Source organism: Poecilia reticulata, linkage group LG23 (genome assembly GCF_000633615.1).
Source record: "Poecilia reticulata strain Guanapo linkage group LG23, Guppy_female_1.0+MT, whole genome shotgun sequence".
NCBI classification, from domain to species: Eukaryota; Metazoa; Chordata; class Actinopteri; order Cyprinodontiformes; family Poeciliidae; genus Poecilia; species Poecilia reticulata.
In genome coordinates, this window is record NC_024353.1 from 9949903 (window position 1) to 9969870 (window position 19968).

The following is a 19968-nucleotide window of genomic DNA, read 5'->3' on the forward strand; positions in this document are numbered from 1 at the left end:
CCCGCTTGACGAAACTGCAACTCCCAGCTCTACCCGGTCTCCGTTGTTGCAATGGTGGTTCCGGGGGGGACATTGAATGACTTTGGCTGCATCTCGCTATAGAGTCTCTTTAAAACCCGTTAACCAGCGAACATGGAGGCTCTTATCCCCGTGATAAACAAGCTGCAGGATGTGTTCAACACCGTGGGGGCCGATATCATCCAGCTGCCGCAGATTGCAGTGGTGGGGACTCAGGTAAGAAGCTGTGCCTGTGAGCATTTGGTGATAGCAGCTGTCATGCTAGTCGTAGCCCTGTAACCTTGCTTCAAAACATGCATGAATGAAGCGGAAGCACTAATATTACAGTGTCTGATTTAATTGCACTTTATTATACCCTTGAAATAAGTGAGACTTGACAAAAAAATAGCTATGATGTAACAGCTTTTATTGGAGCTGATGCACATGATAAAAATCTGCACACTGGTAAATGTTATCAGCCCACATTCTTAAATTAGCCCCAGTTATCTAAAAGCAGGTCGGTTCCTGAGCGCAAACACCCCAGCCTGGCTGAATATGCTTCCATATCGGGCTGTGTTCATAATGTCTTCATGTCTCCAGAGCAGCGGAAAGAGCTCCGTGCTGGAGAGCCTGGTGGGCAGGGACCTGCTGCCCCGTGGGACTGGCATTGTGACCAGGCGGCCCCTCATCCTCCAGCTGGTCCACGTAGATCCTGGAGACGGCCGGAAAAATGAGGACGGAGGTGGGTGCCTGCAGGAAATGCACATCTTTGCTTGACATGTGTGGTGTCCAGTCAACAGAAAATGTATTTAATGCGGTAATGGACATAAACAAGCACACCATTTTGAATTCTGTAGAGTTTTATACATCAGGATGCACTTTACCACAACTTCTTGCAAAACTATATACAATAAATGTGGACTCCTGATCCTGTAGAATTAGATGGGATGAACTTTGTAACTATATATTTCAATAGTTTCCCACAGGGTTGGAGTAAAGCAATCAGTTTTCTCTCTGTCACTCTTTTCCGAACCACATGCAGACGCAGAGCAGAGCGTCTCAGAGTTCCAGCGTTCCAGGTGTTATTTATTTTTAATAGCTGAGTTTAGCGCCTTGCAGCTCAGTCATGTTTCCTCCCGTATTTGAACCTGCTTAGATAAACCACAACGTTACCTCTGGTGAGACGTTGATCCTTGCGTTAGTTGTGGTTGATTTGCCTCTTCAGCTGTTTCTTTCTGGCTTTAAGTAGTTTTTACTGTTTGTTTTTTTATGCGTGGTAGAATATATATATATATATATATGACTCAATTTCTCATTGTGTTTCTCAGATGTGGAGGAGTGGGGGAAGTTTCTACACACTAAAAATAAGGTATTCCTCCACATAATCCTGCGCAGTGTGGTGACCTTGGTCGTGACTTGTTGTGCAGCTTTCCTCCCTTTTTCTTTTCATTTTGCAGATCTACTCAGATTTTGATGAAATCCGACAGGAAATTGAAAACGAAACCGAGCGAGTGTCGGGGAATAATAAGGTGAGATGGAGAGCTTGGACCGAGGCGGAGTGTTTGTGTGTTTTCTGATGGCCAAAAAGTTACTGCGATTAGAAAACAAAATGAAAAGCAAAATGTTGCTTTAGCCTTTTGTTTGGGTTTAATAAATCCTTCGCTTTGTAATGTTGTACTATTCTACCACGAATCCTCATTCGCCAAAACGTAAATACACCAAACCCTCAGTCTCTTGTGAATTGTTTGTTGTGTCCATCTGTATTTCTTGAGTGAGAGAGTAACTTCATCTCTATGTTGTCAGCATGAATATTGCCATTTGGGGCAACAAAATTACTGATTTTGAATCAGTTGTTTAGTCGTTATTTTTTCTGAGTCAGGGGGGGAAAAAAAGATGCTTTAAGTTTCAGGATTAAAACTATAACTGAGTATTTCTCAGCAGGGAGACTTTATAGCTCCTGTAAAGTCGATCCAAACTCTGCAAAGGTTTAACCGTCATGGATGCAGACTCTCGCCTTTACTGGATTTATACCTGAGAGGCTAATTTCTCATCGCCAGCACTTACATTTTGAAACAGAGTTAAAGTTCCTCCTAGCTCCAAGAAAAGAGGACATGTGCTAAAGCTAGGACTGAGCTAATAATAATAATTACAAATAAAACGACAGTATTTCATGACCGGTAAAGGTTGGGAACACGGCACACAAAACTGCAAAGGTACAAAAGAGTGAAATAACGACAATGGAGGTGACGGCACCTTTTAGCAAACAAACAGTTAGCAGGACAAGCCGTATAATTAGTTTTGTTAAATATATATTTCTTGTCTTATTATTCATGTTTCCACTGTTTTTAAATATTATTTTCTGTTTACATTTCCCACAGTTTTTTAAAGGACATTAATTGTTTTGTTTTTTTTCAAACTGTATTGTGTTCATTTTTTTATCACATAGGCAAAAGTCATCAATTTAAAAGTACTCTTATAATAATAAGATTTATTTTTTTAAGTATAAAATTTAAAATCCTTAATTCTATTGATTTGTTTTTTCAACATATTTTCAACTACTGACTAAACATGCAATATTTTAGTTATAGTAGATGTTTTTTGTTAATGTTGTTGGACAGGGTGTCGCTCATTAGCCTTAACAGAAGGAAAGAACATTTTTAAACAGTTTTGGGTTCTGTTGAAAAATGTACTTTATCCTCTGAAATAATAACAGGATTTGGATCATTTACTATTTTTAATAAAGTCTCATAACTAAAATCAGCTTTGGCTGCACCACAAAGTGCTGTAGAGTAAAAGTCACTGGATGATGAATACTTTGTCAGCTTGTTTATGTTTCATTCTTGAGTTTTGTGTCTAAAATTGATCTTGACATTTATTTAGTTATTTTAGAGCTGATTAATCTCAGGCATCTCAATGATATGACTGTTTGGGGGTTTGGCAGGAGCTGGCTGTGTTTTGGAAATCCATTATTCAAGCGTAGCATCAAATTATTAAGTTATAAATTTACTGCTGGAGAGAAAAACAAAGATCCTCTAGAGAGTGGTATCCGCTGCCTGGCAGACGAACAGCAGCATACTGCTGCTGATCTCAGCCTGCAGGAGAATCTAAACTCGTCCTGCTGCTTGTGATTCTGTGACGACGCGCTGAGCTAACTGCTGTGCCTCTGCAGGGAATCAGCGACGATCCCATTCACCTGAAGATCTTCTCCCCTCACGTCGTCAACCTCACGCTGGTGGATCTGCCAGGAATCACCAAGGTAACCCATCTCGTTTCCATGAGCCTTTCGATCGCCCTGTGAAGGAAGCTGACTCCAACTCCTCTGCCTCTCCAGGTGCCTGTGGGTGACCAGCCCAAAGACATCGAGATCCAGATACGAGATCTGATCCTCAAGCACATCTCCAACCCCAACTGCATCATCCTGGCGGTCACGGCGGCCAACACGGACATGGCCACCTCGGAAGCCCTCAAGGTGGCCCGGGAGGTGGATCCAGACGGTACGAACAGCAGAAACGTGATCTTTAAATGGCGGTGATCCTCGCCCAGGTTTCATTCTGTAAACGTTTCCCGTCTGAATGTGAATCATCAGGCAGGAGGACGCTGGCCGTGGTGACCAAGTTGGACCTGATGGACGCCGGTACGGACGCTATGGACGTCCTGATGGGCAGAGTCATTCCTGTTAAGCTGGGGATCATTGGAGTTGTGAACAGGTGGGCAGCATTTTATTATCTAACATGAAAGTGGCCATAATGCCTCATAGTTTTCGGCATTAGGGCGAAAAGAAACTCGTTTTCTTTTTTCCCATAAATTCCCGATTTGATAAAAATATTAGTTTGTCTAATTTTGCCAACTTGAGTCAAACATAACTGAGGTTTAAAAAATGTTTGTGTCTAAATGGAATTGAATGGTTATCATATTAATTAGTTGGTTTATCATCAACATAATGGTCTATTATTATTATTTGTAGTAAAAGTAATTGATGCCGTCTGCTTGCTTCAGATGCTACTTATCGGAGGTGACGGGTTTAATGTACAATCAAAACCTTTTATCATTGCAGCAACTAAATATGGCTTTAATGTTAATTTTATATTAAAAGCTTAATGCCTGTTTATGCTTTTATCATTAAAACCCTAAAAGCAGAAGCTAATTTGTGAGGCTGAAGGAAAAGAAACAAAACCGATGTGAAAGCATAGACCTTTATTGTATAGAATGTGCATTCAGACAATCTTCCTCTTTTTGCAGATCATGGATAGATTGTTGTCCTTCCAGATGCGATGTTATCATCATATTTCCCACCCCTGCTGTTAGCTGAGGAAATGAACTCAGGCATGCGCTGATGAAGATTTCTTTCTGTAAACGTTTCCGGTCTGAACCCTCAGGAGTCAGCTGGACATCAACAATAGGAAGTCTGTGACCGACGCCATCCGTGACGAGTACGCCTTCCTGCAGAAGAAATACCCGTCGCTGGCCAACAGAAATGGAACCAAGTACCTGGCCCGGACCCTTAACAGGTGAGCTCACCTCTGGAGGAAATGGTTCAGCAATGATGCAGTGAATAAAACGATAAAAGTCCGTTTTTAAAAGTTTATAGCAGTAAGATCAGAATTTGCATTCCCACATCAAGCTGCTCCCACTGCCGTGCTTTATGCCTTTTGATCTTTTATCCACTGTGCCTTTACTGCTATTCTTAAAATATAACAATCAAATGGATAAAGACACATTTCGTCAAACCAGACATTGAAAAAAGAGCTTAAACTGCAGATATTTTTGCTCTTTTAAAACTCCTTTTTTTTAATTGAATGCAAGAGACGTTAGTTCTTTAATCCAGGAAATATTCTAAAGTGATGAAAGGCTGACTTTGCAACTGTTTCTGTGTGTCCAATAATGTGGAAAAAGCCTGTGTGCACATTTTTTAAAATGATTTCGTTGAATGAATGCTTAAAAGTTTTAGCTTCAGGTCAAAAATAAATACATTTATATACATATTTACATAGCATTTCTGTGGGTGTATCTAAATTTACGGCGTTTATGTGTTTAAAAACACCCAGATTTTCCATTTCAAATTTCATATTAACTTTGAACTTAAATCTGTTTACTTGCTTATGACTAGTTTCTCCTATCGTAATTTGTTTCTGCTGGATTCAGTTGTTCCATGTGTTGTAGTTCTTTATAAGGTGATGTATAACCTAAAACTACATCGCCCATAATGCATGGCAGCAGAAAGAATCAATCGTTCAAGTGAATTATTAAAAATACTTTTGAAAGGTTTATATAGTGTTATTGATTTGAAAAATCTAATCTCTAACTTAATCACCCAGCTTTAGATAGACCCAGGGAAAAAAATATGTATATATAAATAAAGTATTTTTTTTTTCCAACCTAAACATCAATTACAAAACAACAATGCAGATTTTTATTTTATTTTTTTTTTAGATCTGACATTGACTTATTATCTGCACCTCCTACGACGGTTCTGGCTCTGAAGCAGCTGATGTTGCTGCAGGCAGCTCTGAGTCATCTCAGTAAAAATAAATTCTCATAATTTCAGCTCAATTTTTCAATTTCTTCAAGCGCGCAGCAGCAGCAGCCTTCTTACATCCCCCACAACAACAAATTACACCCAGGCAGGAGTGCTGCTGAATTATGTTTTTTGCTTTGTTCTTCTGTGGCTCTTCTTCTTCTTTTAAATAAACCTAAGAACTTGTAAAACAACTCTCTGACATTCAGCTCTCACATTTTGTATTTGTGCCTTAAGCTCCCATATTTACCGTCCCTGTTATCATGATGTAATGCCGCATCGCTCCTTCCCGGAGCCGTCCGAGTGAGAATGGCTAATGTCTGTCATCTAAAGCCAAGCGCTCTGCCCTTTCCCCTGCTAATGTCAGGCTACTGATGCATCACATCCGAGACTGCCTCCCGGAGCTGAAGACACGGATCAACGTCCTGGCGGCCCAGTACCAGTCCCTGCTCAGCAGCTACGGCGAGCCCGTGGAAGACCAGAGCGCCACCTTGCTGCAGCTCATCACCAAGTTCGCCACGGAGTACTGCAACACCATCGAGGGCACGGCCAAGTACATCGAGACGGCAGAGCTGTAAGTAGCGGCTCCGCCACGCGGTGGTGCTGTTGAGCCAGCGAGGAAAGAGGAGCGGATCAGCTGCTTCGGTTTCTGATTTAATGTTATTTGTTTAACCTTTAAGACGAGATGAGAAGACTGAGAACAAATTCTTATTTTGAACAATGACCTGTTCAGAAGACATTCAAATATCACACAGCTGAAAACTGAAAAATGTCATGAAATGGAGAAAAAAAAAAAACTGAATACACATAAGTGAGCAGTTTTTAAAAATAGGTACGTTTAGGCCGATAATTTTTGTTCCAGACGTTATTGTGATAAACGATAAAATATGTTGTTTTGAGACCATTTTTAAGTAATACAATGATAACGGCAAAATAACTTTACACATTCGCAAAGATCAGTAAGCTTTAAATTCTAATGAATATTTAACACTACACTTTAAATATCCAAAATAAATTAACAAGGCAACAGATAAAATGAATTTTGAAGTCCTTGTAAGCAGAATCGTTGAGACCAAAACACCAAATTGAAGACTTTTATCATCCAGTTTTTGGCAGAAAGAGAGGGAGAAAAAAGAGAAACAATAAATCATGTAGTGGAAATTAGTTTGTTTTTACTGATTATAGTGACAAGATTAGGTAATGTACTGTGATTTTTATTAAGTTGAAATATGTCAGTATTTTTTTTTTTTTTGAACTTAGATTTTTAAAAATTTTTTCCAGTAGAGCATAGTACAATCATACTTCAGTGGTACATAATACAAATGTTGACAATATGATGTTTTCCATACAATAAACATCTTGGAATAACAATTTACAGCTACAGCATGTTTATAAACTCATCACTGTACACCATTTAAATAAGAATGGACTCTGGAAGAGAAAACCAAACGACATAAGGCAAAAGACAAATCCATTAGGTTTAACTAAATCAACAGGGCCTTTGCAGGTCCCCAGCGCAGGTCATACTTGGATTTTTGAAGTCTGAGTGAGTAGGTTATCTTTTCCATTGNAGCGCAGGTCATACTTGGATTTTTGAAGTCTGAGTGAGTAGGTTATCTTTTCCATTGTATGCAATTCCTTTACTTTTTGAACCCATAAGTCGTAAGAAGGCGGCTCCAATTGCATCCATTGCATTTCAGGGCTGCTGTAAAAAGAACATTTAACAAATACATTTTGGCCCGCCCTTGCAAACCATCAGGAATAATACTGACCAAAACGGACTGCAGAGTAATAGATGACATCTAGACACATATTTTTTGTCTTTTAACATGCTGGAAGTTGTGAGTCGGATGCCGCAGCGTTAACATGACGGCAATCTCCATCATCTCCTGCCGCTGCGTTTCAGGTGCGGCGGGGCCCGGATCTGCTACATTTTCCATGAGACGTTCGGCCGGACGCTGGAGTCCGTGGATCCCCTCGGAGGACTGAGCACCATCGACATCCTGACAGCCATCAGGAACGCAACGGTGCGTTAATGTCCTTTTTTTCCTTTTTATTTGATTAATCGTCAGAATAGCTGATTTTAGTCGCAGCCCTGATGATAAAGCCGTCCCCCGCCTTCACCCTGCCAGGGCCCGCGGCCGTCCCTGTTTGTGCCCGAGGTTTCCTTCGAGCTGCTGGTGAAGAAGCAGGTGAAGCGTTTGGAGGAGCCCAGTCTGCGCTGCGTGGAGCTGGTTCACGAGGAGATGCAGCGGATCATCCAGCACTGCAGCAACTACAGCACTCAGGTAGAAAACACTCATCCTGTGTCCTCATCTTCTCCACACACACACACACACGTTCATGTTCACACCATTTTATCTGTCAGGAGCTGCAGAGATTCCCAAAGCTTCATGAAGCCATCGTTGAAGTGGTCACCTCCCTCCTGAGGAAGAGACTCCCCATCACCAACGAGATGGTACGAACCTCCACCCGCACGCCTGCGTCTGATTGGCTGCAGAGTTCAGTTATTGTTCTTGTTGCAGGTTCACAACTTGGTAGCAATCGAGCTGGCCTACATCAACACCAAGCACCCAGACTTTGCAGACGCCTGTGGAGTCATGAATAACAACATAGAGGTCCGTACTCGCTCCACTAATTTAATCTGACCGGAAATTTCTTTTTTTTTTAACCGTTTTTTTTTTTCTCTTCGTTTTCTAGGAGCAGAGGAGGAACAGGATGAGAGAGCTGCCCGCCGCCGTACCGAGGGATAAGGTAAACGTTTGAGTCGGGTTTCTGAAGTCTCAGCTCGTTTGCTCTAATATTAGGGTTGGAATCTGCAGCGTCGGCTCACAGCGCCACAGCGAGACGACCAGCAAACGCGAACGGCTCCGGATAGTTTCCGTCCAGGAATCTAATCCTAAATCTCCAGGCTCTTTCTCTCTGAGTCTTCTCAACTTTCCATTGCCAGCCTCGTCTTTTTTTTTTCTTTTTTCCTTTGTCTTCTCAGAGCCTTTTTTTTTTCCTCCCCTCCTCTCCTCTTCCACATTTCTGCCCTCATATTCCTGCTAGTCTGTTGGCAAAGGCCCGGCAGGCCCAGCTGCGGTTTCTGGCGAGCCGTCTGCGTCCGGAACAGACATGGACAGTGCCAAGGTGGGCACAAACTGCAGCCTGCTGGCTCTGCGCCCGGCCGGCTGTGGGTCTGATGGTGCTGCACGGACGGACGGATGGATGGATGGATGGATGTGCATGAGCTGCTGGCATGCACTGTGATCTTTGTCTGCTGATGTGTTGCTGTCCCTCAGCCTGATGGAACTTGCTCTAACAGCTGTGTGCGTGTTTTTCTTCAACCAAAGCTCGTCCCACAGGAGAACCCTCCAAAAATAATCATCTCCTTCTCTTCCCTGTTTTTCCAACTCAACACTTTTTGATGCTTTTTATTGCTTCTTTGATCTTGGGAAGATCTTGTGAGGTTCAGATCACGTTTGAGTTTTATTGGTGAATTAGAATTTTTGTTTTTTCTACACAGATCTAATTTTGATATCTTTGTGCCCGGCTGTTATTTTACCTTTGCTTACAAATGTCAGAAAGCTGCTTGGATTCCTTTTTACAGTGTAGGACCTTTTAAATCTCTGAGCAGTAAATATTATCCCCATTTAAAGCAACCAGGTTCCCCCACAGCATGACTTTGCCTTGGCCCTGCTTCACATCTTTCAGTCGTTCTGACTTCCAGTTCTGGATTGCCCAGCTTCACTTAAAAAGACTTTTTGATCTCTGTACTTTTATCTCAAGCGTTTGTGCCGTACATCCCCACACCGTGGCTGTTGCTTCATTCTCGAGACTGTTTTAATCTTCCTGGAGCATAAATTCAAACCTGCAACAAAGCGTCCCACATCATGAACCTGCCACTGCAACCACCACTAATCAGTCCTGATATGTGGGATTAAATTGGGGATGAATAAATTAGCTGCAGTCCAACTTCTTTGAGTATCTGCTTGTTCCACCAGAAACAGAATTTGTGAGTCCTTGTTGCTGTCCTAACTATTTTGCTTTTAACCCTTGGTGTGTGTGTGTGTGTGTGTGTGTGTGTGTGTGTGTGTGTGTGTGTGTGTGTTAGGCAGCGGCTGCAGGGCCTCAAGGTGAGCAGGACGGCACCGGGAACTGGAGAGGGATGCTGAAGAAGGGAGAGGAAACGGCCGGCTCCGGACCAGGAAGTCCGCTGAAGGGAGTTGTTAACTTGCTTGATGTGGTAACCGAACCTCACCCTGCAAAGCACATTGTTGGATTGTTTTTCAACCATTCATAAATGAACTCCTTTCATTGTTTGGACCTTTCGGTTTGCTTCCCCAGCCGGTCCCGGTTGCCAGGAAGCTGTCGTCACGAGAGCAGAGGGATTGCGAGGTCATCGAGCGCCTCATCAAGTCGTATTTCCTCATCGTCCGAAAGAACATCCAGGACAGGTGGGCTCAGGGGTCTCGTGCGAAACCTTTATACCCTGATAAAAATCCACAGTGTGCTTCTAGAAGTTTATTTTAATGCCATGTTCTCAGGGCCTTCTGATTTTGAAAAGTGGTGAACAAAATGGAACCTTTTCACATGTCAACCAGGAAATGCTTCACTTTTTATACTCATCAGTGACGCATAAAAAAAAGCTTTCTACCGTCAAAAGATTATTTTAGGGTGACACCACTGAGGACCCATGAGGATCTCCATCCGTTTACTTTGCCCCCCCTTCCGCAGTGTGCCGAAGGCAGTGATGCACTTCCTGGTGAACCACGTGAAGGACAGCCTGCAGAGCGAGCTGGTCGGACAGCTGTACAAGTCAGGCCTCCTCAACGACTTGCTGACCGAGTCTGAAGACATGGCCCAGCGGCGCAAGGAGGCTGCTGACATGCTGCAGGTAAAATGCCCCGCCCCTCCACTGTAGGAACCCAGTTCTTCCCATTTTTACTTTTATTATTTTTATCCAACAGGCATTGCAAAGGGCCAGTCAGGTGATCGCTGAGATCAGGGAAACACATCTTTGGTGAAAAAGTCACAGTATGACCAGAGGATAGATGTTCAATTCATCATGTCTGAACTTGATCAAATTGTACAATATGTATCATGTTGGCATAAGAATAAGAAAAACTTGCACTGAATTTGTTGGACATTGTAAGGAAGGTTACCTACTGAAAGTTAGAAAATAATCATTTCCAGCCTTTTTCCTTTTAAGAAGTAGCACTTGTCAAATAAGAACACTGAACTTCTGGGGGGTTTTTCTCACTATTTTCAAACTGTATTGTAAAGCAGGTCACAGTTTATTTATTGTGTTATTTAAGTTTACATTTGCTGCCTCGATGTGAAATTTCTGTAAGGCTTCTGAAACAATGAATAAAGTATTTTATTGCCATTAAATACAACAAAACACAGAAGGTATTCTAAAACCCAGAAATTGTGATTTTTCTTCAACTTGTTTTTTGATGCGAAGCACAAGCGGCTTCCAGGTGAAAATGAGCCAATCAGCTTGTTAATTTAGCTACTGCCTTTTTTAACAACAATCCTATTTATTTATTTAGGACCAGTGAACAGCTTTATTCCCCGAATAAAATTGGAAACTCCTATTAAATCTGTATTAATTTAATACAGATTTGCTTTTTTGTCACGCTGTACAAAAAAGCAAAACAAGAGCATTACAAGGCTGCATGAAAATCAGGACAGGAAAGAGCAAACACCAGACTAGTAACGGATGCTGCACTGATGTACTAGCACAATTAGCTTTTTCAGTAGTCGAGTGTTATTTGTTGTACTGATGGATGTCTAAATAATTCTTGACTGAGCTTGAACATCAAGAAAAACCAGAAAGGAAAAAGCAACATGATCTCAGAAATGAAATGTTTATCATCACTGGCTGTCAAAATGCCACTACAGCTCAGGAATGAAGCGCCGTCTGACAAAATGGTTTCAGCTCAAAGTCAGAATGGCAGAATGTTTTCAACATATAGAGGTGAACAAAAGTTGCCATGACACGTCCGATTAAGAAGTCATAGAGAAAACCTACCATCATAAAACGTCATACTATGATGTCAAATGACGCATAATTTCATATGACGACATAACTGACATGTCAAATGACAAATATAAAATTTATGATGCCATAAACTAGATAAACTGACATAATATGTCAATAAACAGTTTCAGTGTCTGCATTATTTTTGACGTCTTTCTTACCTAAATTTTGACACCATGCTATACTGTGCCATTTTGCCACATTTTCTAAGACCACAGAATATAATTGTAAATCATGTCATTTCACCTCAATATCAATACTATGACGTTTATACGTTTCGGTATGATGTCAAAAACAATGTCGAATGACGCGTAACTATGTCATTTGATGCCATAAAGTAGGTAAAACTAGGTAAAATAACATAACTGACATAATATGTCAAATGATACATAACTAGTATGACATCAAATGACACATAACACACACACACACATATATATATATATGTATACGTTATATACATATGTCATACATACAGTATACATGTATATATCTGACACATAACTATATATGTTATGTGTCAGATATATACACATATATACATGTGTATATATGTGACACATTACATACATACATATGTATGTAATATGTAATAAAGCACATTGTATACTTGCTTTATTTTGAGTAAAATCTCACCTGCTTCATCAGACCTTTACTAGCATTCTTGGATAATTCACGGTAAAAACCCTGAAATTAATATTTTATTGCAGCAACTATCCCACACTGAAAAAATAAAAACATTTACCGGAACTTTGACATATATTCAGTTGGTGAAATTAAAATCCTAGGTTTTTTCAGGATTTTCAAGAAATACAACAAAACACACTGGTGCTCTAAAACCCAGAAATGTAGGTTTATTTCTGTCAACTTGTGTTTTGCTGCGACGCAAACTCCTGCTCAGGCGTCTTGTCTGGTTGGGGCCGTCTATCTCACCCTGCCTTTGGCCTTGCCTCTTCCTTTGGCGCTGCAAGTTAGACAGAAATGTTAGCACATTTATACAAATTAGCATCACAGTTAGCGTTGGACACTCAGGGATTAATTCACATTACATGAAAGAAAAACAAAACGTTAGGTAATTTAGTTGTCAAACACGTGGATAAAAATGAATAAAGGCAAACGTTACAGATTCTAGGGTTAGTTTGTTAGTTTGGAACAACTTCCCCCCATAATCAATGATTCAAATTTAGCATTTTAAATCTTAATTCATTCCAGCATGAAAAAAAACAATGTTTCTTCGTGATATAATGCGGTCTAGTCCATGCAGACTGGCTCTATTTTACTGATGTAAATCTTGCATTTAGCAGCTCTGCTACATGGCAGACAATGACTGTTCCACACAGAGAACCCTAACTTTTTTTATTTTTTAAAGTTTTAAGTCTACAAAAAAAAAAAATGCTCCCGTAGAATTAGTTTTTTCCAAGAGACGAGTGTATGAGTTTACAGACGGCTACTGCTTACCTCTGGGTGGCCTGAACCCGATTCAGGAGCAAGTTGATCTGTTGTGGAGGACAAACGGACTAGTTAAAGTCACACTGAATGCCAGAGGGAATCTGGTGGTGCTGAAGAAGAACTGAGACGCTGTTTGTTTCACTGATGGACGTCTAAATAATTCCTGACTGAACTCGATCATCAAGAAAAATCAGAGAGGAAAAGGCAACGCGATCTCAGAAATGAAACGTTTATCATCACTGGCTGTCAAAATGCAGCTTCAGCTGAGGAATGAATGAAGCCCCGTCTGACAAAATGATTTCAGCTCAACGCGAACGAGAGCGACAGCATGCCTTCAAGATGTAAAAAGGTAAACAAAAAACACAAAAAGCAAGTGACTTGTTAAATGGCAACTAGAATATTTCCATAAAGGATATCTTTAAAGATCTACGATAGAGTCAGCAATGCTGATATTGTTAGCGTATGTATTTGGAAAATAGGAATTTCCATTAAATACACCGCTTGGCCAACAAAAAAAAAAGAAATTATACTTTTGTGCTCCTCACCAAGATCAATATTTAGCTAATTATGCTCATGCTAACATTGCATATCCACTCCACTTATCTAAATGACCTTTTCACAACCATTTCAAGACCTGATTCCAATACTCAGTAACTTAAATATTAAATATTGTGTTTTAGACCTCTGGTGTATTCTCAGAAGTGTTACCGTAATTATAACCAGAACCATTCACACAGGAACCTTGCAGTTCCCATGATGTATTCAGTTCATTTTGGTGATTTTCGAGCAGATGTCTCAAAAAGACGCTCATCGAGTTTAATACCGTTAGCATAATTATCACTAATGCAAATTTCATGGTTGGAACACAGACAAGCTTATTAATCATAAAAAAAAGAGTATTTACTTTGGCTCAGAAAGTCTAGTGTTTAAACTAGAGTTAAGTAAATTTGATGGAAAGATGTTAACAACATAAAGGAAAAGCGTAATGTGAATTACTGGAAAAATTTGTAATATATGCTGATTTTGTCACAACAGCAGGAGAGCTAACAATTTCCAGATAATGTCAAAACCAAAAGTTGCTTATATAAAAATATGAAATATTACCTGTATTTCCATCTGTGGGACAATAAAGGCCCCACAGATGGAAAATATATATTCCTCTGTATGTAATTGCTTAATCTTTGCTGTACTGACCAATAATAACTTGGTTTATTCAAACACATCTACTTCTCTGATGCTAGCTAATTGTGCACCGATTATTTATAAATAAATAATGTGTTATTTACTTTAGTTTGTCAGTACTCACGTCATATTTCTGTCTCTTGAGCGTCTCGGTGTAGTCGAACTTCTCGGCTTCCAGCATCATCAGCCACTGCCACAGCTCACCGGCCTTCTCCCTTTTAAACATCAGGCAGAAAAATCAGCGGCTGAAAACCAAAACCTGCTACAAACTCACACGACAGATGGCTTTTGATTAATGAACCGATGTCCTGCCTCGGACTCACTTCAGCTTGTCCTCGTTCAGATGGTCAATGGTGAGCGGCTTCCTCCGCTCTGCCAGGATCTTTCTCTTCTTTTCCCTCTCCGTTTGCTTCTTTGCTCCCTTCCTTCCATCTGGCTGCAAAATCAAAAAAAGGTGCAGGATGTTGTTTTTGATGGTTTTTTTTAATTATTAGATTAAAAAAAAAAATGCTGAACTGTGACCGACCCTTTGCTGGCCACCATATTGTTGAGTCATGTTAGTCAAGGCCTTTTTCTTCTTGGCGTCCTCGTCTTGCTTCTTACGAGCCTCCTCTTGTTCCTTCCTCTCTTTTTCTTCCTGTCAAGCAAATAATGCAAAAATCCACCATCTTTACAGAAGCACTCCAAACCCGTTTTTCATCTAAAAAAGCCCACGACAAACCAAAAAACTAAGCAACAATAACATGACGTTTTTGTTTTTTGTAAGAAATCTGACATACATATATATATATATATATATATATTTTTTTTTTTTTTTTGTCAGTTTTCCTTCTCTCAATGTGTTAAATCCTTGACCACATAATAAGAATCACCTGCGCTGTGGCATGTTTGACAAGAGCAAGCTAGTCTTAAAGAGACAGTAGCATTTCACACATAAAACACCAACATTGTTCAGTTTGAGAAAACATGAAGGAATTTAATGTTTCCCACAAATATGTTCATGCTTTTTGAGCTTGAACTTTTCCCCCCCATTTTATGCTGCAACCACAAACATCTATATATTTCATTGACAATTTATGATACAGGAAAAACACACAGCTTTTATTTTATTTATTTTGTAATACAAGTGAAAGAGGAATTTTGTTTTACTCGTCTCTAACAACAATTAATTTTCTCCTGCAGATTAAAGCTGGTGTGAAACTCTAGTTTTTCTTTGGTGCCATCCAGAACTTTCCATGAGTAACTTTGGACCAATTTGAGATTCCTCTCCTGTTTACAACAATCACTTTAACCGCAGCTTCAAAAGGTACTCACAACCAAACGATTCTGCCTCTCTTTCTCCTGCTCGGTGCGGATCCTCTGCTGTTCAGCCCTCTCAGCACGACGCTTCTCCTAATCGTCCGCGCCCACACACACACGCGTGGGTACAAACAAAACGTAATTGTTTGCTGGGTGGTACATCACTTTGGCAGTGGTGCATGGTTCCATGGAAGACTTACAATCCTGTTAACAAGAGCGATGAGCTCCTCCTCGTCCTTCTTTCTCTGAATAAAGTGGGCCTCGATCAGAGACTGCAGCTCAGACAGATCTTTCTCCTGACGCTTCCTGTGGATGTCCTACAAGGAGGTCACACACGCACGCACGCACACACACACACTCAAATGGGGCCTCCACTCAAAACGTCCACCTTCATTGACACTTGGGTAGCTTTAAACATCAGTAGCATTCACCAGATGCTTATTTTTTTTCCAACCTTAAGCAGTTTGACTCACGTCAAAGTCAACTTTTTCCCCCTCTGGTATCTTAGGAACGGCGATGGGAGGAGCGAACGCCCTGCGAAGGAGCACGTCTGTTAGAATAATAAGAATCATTTGTACACTGGTAAAAAGGTGGTGAAAACTTACTTTGGTTTGGGCCTGGATTCATCTGTTATAACAACAAAAGAAAAAAGTATGTTTTGTTATATTTTTTTAACAGATTTACTGCAAATTAAAATGCTGTTTAATTCGCATAAAATGCTAATCGTGTATATACAGTACTCATTATTTAGAGCCGATAATAAAAAGCCCATATACCATGCAAAATAAATTGGTTTATAAATAATATAAAAGGGTAAAAATGGTTAATTTGTCTAGTTCTAATGCATCATTTTTCCTTTTCTTTCATGTAAAATGCTGCTCAGCGATCATGACTGAGTTTTGTTACCAAAACTCAATCCGGCGCTTAATGTATGATGTTCAATTAATTTAATAAAGTGCAGCAGTGTATTCAGCACTTTTTAATTAATTAATTTGTGTTTTTTTAACAGCGTGAATTTGCAGTCATGTAATGAGGAATTCACTGGTCGTACTTCATACCTTCATCTGCAGCTGGATGCTCTAAAGGAAAGAACAAGGAAAGAAGAGCGTCAAAAAGCAAAAGGGTGAAATCATCAATGACTAGAAATATTTCTATGACATTTTCTTCAGTTTCTGCATTTTTTTTAAAATTACAGTCTAATTACAATGATAACATGTAGCCCATCGTGGCCCCAATTCATGACACTACCACCGCTATGCAAACAAGTATGTCGCAGGTTTTTGTACTGAAATGTGGGAAAGTAAAATAATTTGCAAAGTTAACCAATCTGAACCAAATATTCTGCTTATATTTATAGAATTATTTGACTATACACAGAACTGGTCTCCAAGAGTTATTTCTCTTCAAGTAAAAATCGGTACAAATACTTTTGCACTCTTTACTAGAAAATATAAAGTATAAAACGTCCACATCTGAGGAGTTTATATGTAAAGCCATATTTTTTTTCGTTTAGGTAAAAATCACCTACGTGACATTATTATAAGTTCTGATTGATCTACTCAACTGTTAAAATCTCATACATAAAACACTGTCAGTGATCCTTAATAGCAAATATATCTTCCACCCATAAAGTTAAACAGTAAATCCCAGAACATCCACCATTCAGAGTGGAGTTCATTTGACGGCGTGTTTTTGAGAGTTTATAATATTGTAAACACACCTTCATCCGCAGCCGGAGCCTCTAACAAGAAAGGACAGAGGGAAATGTTAGAGCATCAACAGGCAGAATATAAATGGATTTCCTTTTATTACTTCCAAACCCCACATTACCGAGCTCTGATATTTACTTTATATATTCCGAAGTGAAAACCTTTCTTGCATGTCAGGGTGAAATGGAAAGCCTGAACTCATTCTGTATGCCATGTCACACCAGGGCATACAGGCAAGGCACAAAAGTCTTATCTTTTTTTTTTTTTTTTTTTTTGGATAAAGGCAGCTCTATTAAAGTGTGTTATCAGAATAAATCTGAAGCCAAGAGGGGAAAATAACAAGCTATTTGCATTTACAAGTAAATCCTTCCATAGCACAACATACAGAAGATTGAAAAATTAGTATTTGAGATAACAGACAAATCAGCTCGTAATGTCTTTCTGTCCAAACTGCACAACAGGAAAAAAACCCCCAACAAAAACATTGTAAGTTTGCACAACACAATTTAGAAGTACCTTCTTCTGCAGGCTCTTTGGAACGTAATCGGAGGAGACAGCATGAAATGGAAAACACATCATCAATAAACGTGGCTCAGGTCGCTTTGAAAGTGATTTCTACATTCAAGAAAACACGGGCGTGTATAACAAGATATTAAATTCAAGTTTCACATAAAGGATAAAGGAAGCCAGATGCAGGAAAACAGACCCAGATCATCACTGGGTTTCGTCCTCTCAGATGTTTAAAAGTTGTCTTGTTTATGTTCCTGACCAGCGTTGATGAATTGTTTCAGATGGTCCTGCTGACTAAAGACTGACCGGCGCGGAATGAATAAACACAAAAGTTAATGAATAAATGTTTTTCTCACTTTAAAGGTTTCAGTTTCTTTTTCACGACTTTGATTGTTTATATTGGGCTAAACATCACAATATTGACTCGGTGTAATAAGAATAATTTTGGAATTATGGAAGCAGAGTGGATTTTTTCAAAAGATTAAACATGGAATGGGACAGTTTTCTTGAGAAATGGTTTTAATAACAGGGAAACGCATCTTTGTTTTTGCAGGAGCACACAAATATACTGCAGTAATAAACCGTTATCTGCACAGATTCTCTAAACTCATTTAAAGTTTCTTACAAACGCACAAAAATTAAGGTGAAAGGCAGAAAACAAATCTCCATTCAGATCTTTGATTTCTATGTCTAGGAAGGTCAGAATAACTAAAATAACTACAGAACATCCAAATAAACATGTTAATGTATTTGCAGTGCCTCTACAAATCTCTGATCACATTAGTTTTATGTAACCTGGTTTATTGGTTTCTCTTTCATGCCTTATTATACATTTCAGGACATGTGGGTTGAAATTTTTTCAACAATATTTGAGGTTTTTAGACTGATTAAGCTCCCAGTATCCCGGCAAGAAAACTTTTAATCTGTAGTAAAGGCCGGCCAAAAGTTTTATGGGGCCCCAGAGGATATTTCAGTTTTGGGGGCCCATTTACATTTTGCTTGACCATCCACAGTTTGTGGCATTGGCACATGAATGGATGGAAGGATTTATCTAGGTTTGTTTGTAAACAGCTCAGATATCAGCCTGTTGTTTTTAAGATTAAAACCGGCACATTGATCATCTGATACATGATTTTTTTTTTTTTTGCAATCCAGAAAATCTCAAAGTGATTTTAGAAATCAGCTCATTCTTCTTATAATAGACTACAAATGAAACATTTTGATTATTTGTGTAGAAATTCACAAGATGAGTGCTCTTGGGGGCCCCCTGTGGTGTGGAGGTCTTATAATTTTGGCTGGCTCTGTGTGGAGTTCATGGTAAAACAAAAATAAGTAAAAAGAGGATTTTTTTTTTGTTTTACCTTCAGTAGTGGAGACAAGGGGCTCTGCGGAAAAAAAGAAGCAATACAAACATTAGATAAAAAAGTTTACATTTTACATAGTAACTACTCTGATTCCAGTCATGAAAAGTGGAAATAAACGAACCTGGTCTTTAAGTTATTCCTGCATATAGACGGCAAATGTCTCTTAAGTGGATTCAGCGACACGAACAAATGGATATCTCATTTAGAGTAAATTCATCTGATCCTCACTCTGCAGGCAGCGGCTGAGCAGCCAAACAAAGCAGTGATTACTGATGACTGGACTCAAAACGGCTAATGGGACTAAAACGAATGAGCAGCTATGAAAAGACAACATCATTTACAGTAATCTGCAGGTGGAGGCCGCTTTTCACAGATTTCACTCAGTCAGCTCTGTGTGCGTTATTTGCAAACGGCAGAGTGCCATACATTAGGCCGTTATAATATCAAATTAAGCGGTCGTCGTCGTAAATGTTATTACGGTTTGTACAAACGAGAGGCGAAACCATAAAGTATTTAAAAGACGAAAATTACCTTCTACTCCAGGTGGAGCTTCTTCTGAAGACAAGAATAAAAACAGAAAGAAAAAAAAACAGTCAAGCTCTGTTATTGCAGACATGACAAAAGACTTGCAGCAACACCCGCACACACATGCAAACACACTTTGCTGAGATTATACGACCCGAGGGGGTAAGCACAGAGCAGAATAAAAAGGCTGTGTTCACAGACAAAAAAAAAAGCCTGTTTTTTCTCTTTTCTTTGAGCCTTTATGACTGAGTGAACCAAATATGGATTAGTGGATCAATGGGACTCGGCAAACAGCTCCCAGCAGGAATCTGGTCACATCACCGTCTCTTGGGATGCATAAACACACACACACACACACACACACACACACACACACACACACACACACAC

The 19968-nt window shown here is 39.7% G+C and overlaps 2 protein-coding genes across 8 annotated transcripts in view; one reads left to right on the forward strand and one right to left on the reverse strand.

The window, feature by feature from the left end:
* The first annotated feature begins 32 nt into the window (after window positions 1-32).
* Window positions 33-10925, forward strand: LOC103459482 (dynamin-1-like protein). Of its 2 annotated transcripts, XM_008401071.2 has the most exons (19): window positions 33-234; window positions 598-739; window positions 1326-1366; window positions 1455-1526; window positions 3167-3253; window positions 3329-3491; window positions 3584-3704; window positions 4374-4505; window positions 5880-6086; window positions 7419-7539; window positions 7645-7800; window positions 7881-7970; window positions 8038-8130; window positions 8213-8266; window positions 8564-8644; window positions 9609-9740; window positions 9842-9951; window positions 10232-10391; window positions 10465-10925. In XM_008401071.2, the coding sequence occupies exons 1-19, from the start codon at window positions 133-135 to the stop codon at window positions 10519-10521; spliced, it is 2121 nt and encodes a 706-aa protein (XP_008399293.1). In that variant the 5' UTR covers window positions 33-132; the 3' UTR covers window positions 10522-10925. The 2 variants fall into 2 exon arrangements, with proteins under 2 accessions (XP_008399293.1, XP_008399295.1); XM_008401073.2 differs by lacking the exon at window positions 8564-8644 and having other exon boundaries at window positions 133-234.
* A 1444-nt stretch (window positions 10926-12369) lies between these two features.
* Window positions 12370-19968, reverse strand: part of tnnt2e (troponin T2e, cardiac) — an 11719-nt gene continuing 4120 nt past the window's right edge. For 3 of the 6 annotated variants that reach the window (XM_008401067.2, XM_008401065.1, XM_008401066.1), the window contains 14 exons: window positions 19585-19608; window positions 19051-19074; window positions 17696-17710; window positions 17191-17211; window positions 16529-16549; window positions 16076-16097; window positions 15944-16004; window positions 15671-15787; window positions 15486-15563; window positions 14698-14808; window positions 14495-14607; window positions 14296-14386; window positions 12999-13036; window positions 12370-12504 (listed from right to left, as the gene is read on the reverse strand). In XM_008401067.2, coding sequence (XP_008399289.1) covers window positions 12465-12504; window positions 12999-13036; window positions 14296-14386; window positions 14495-14607; window positions 14698-14808; window positions 15486-15563; window positions 15671-15787; window positions 15944-16004; window positions 16076-16097; window positions 16529-16549; window positions 17191-17211; window positions 17696-17710; window positions 19051-19074; window positions 19585-19608 — 776 coding nt within the window. In that variant the 3' untranslated portion in view covers window positions 12370-12464. The remainder of the gene's footprint in view (window positions 12505-12998; window positions 13037-14295; window positions 14387-14494; window positions 14608-14697; window positions 14809-15485; window positions 15564-15670; window positions 15788-15943; window positions 16005-16075; window positions 16098-16528; window positions 16550-17190; window positions 17212-17695; window positions 17711-19050; window positions 19075-19584; window positions 19609-19968) is intronic. The other 3 variants (XM_008401068.2, XM_008401070.2, XM_008401069.2) reach the window with 3 other exon arrangements.

Excerpts from the sequence above, each read along its gene's own strand:
- LOC103459482 (XM_008401071.2), top strand. The coding sequence starts at position 133 with ATGGAGGCTCTTATCCCCGTGATAAACAAGCTGCAGGATGTGTTCAAC. Across the intron at positions 1,367-1,454 it reads TTCTACACACTAAAAATAAG|ATCTACTCAGATTTTGATGA; the intron begins GTATTCCTCCAC and ends TTCATTTTGCAG. Across the intron at positions 8,267-8,563 it reads CCGCCGTACCGAGGGATAAG|TCTGTTGGCAAAGGCCCGGC; the intron begins GTAAACGTTTGA and ends TATTCCTGCTAG.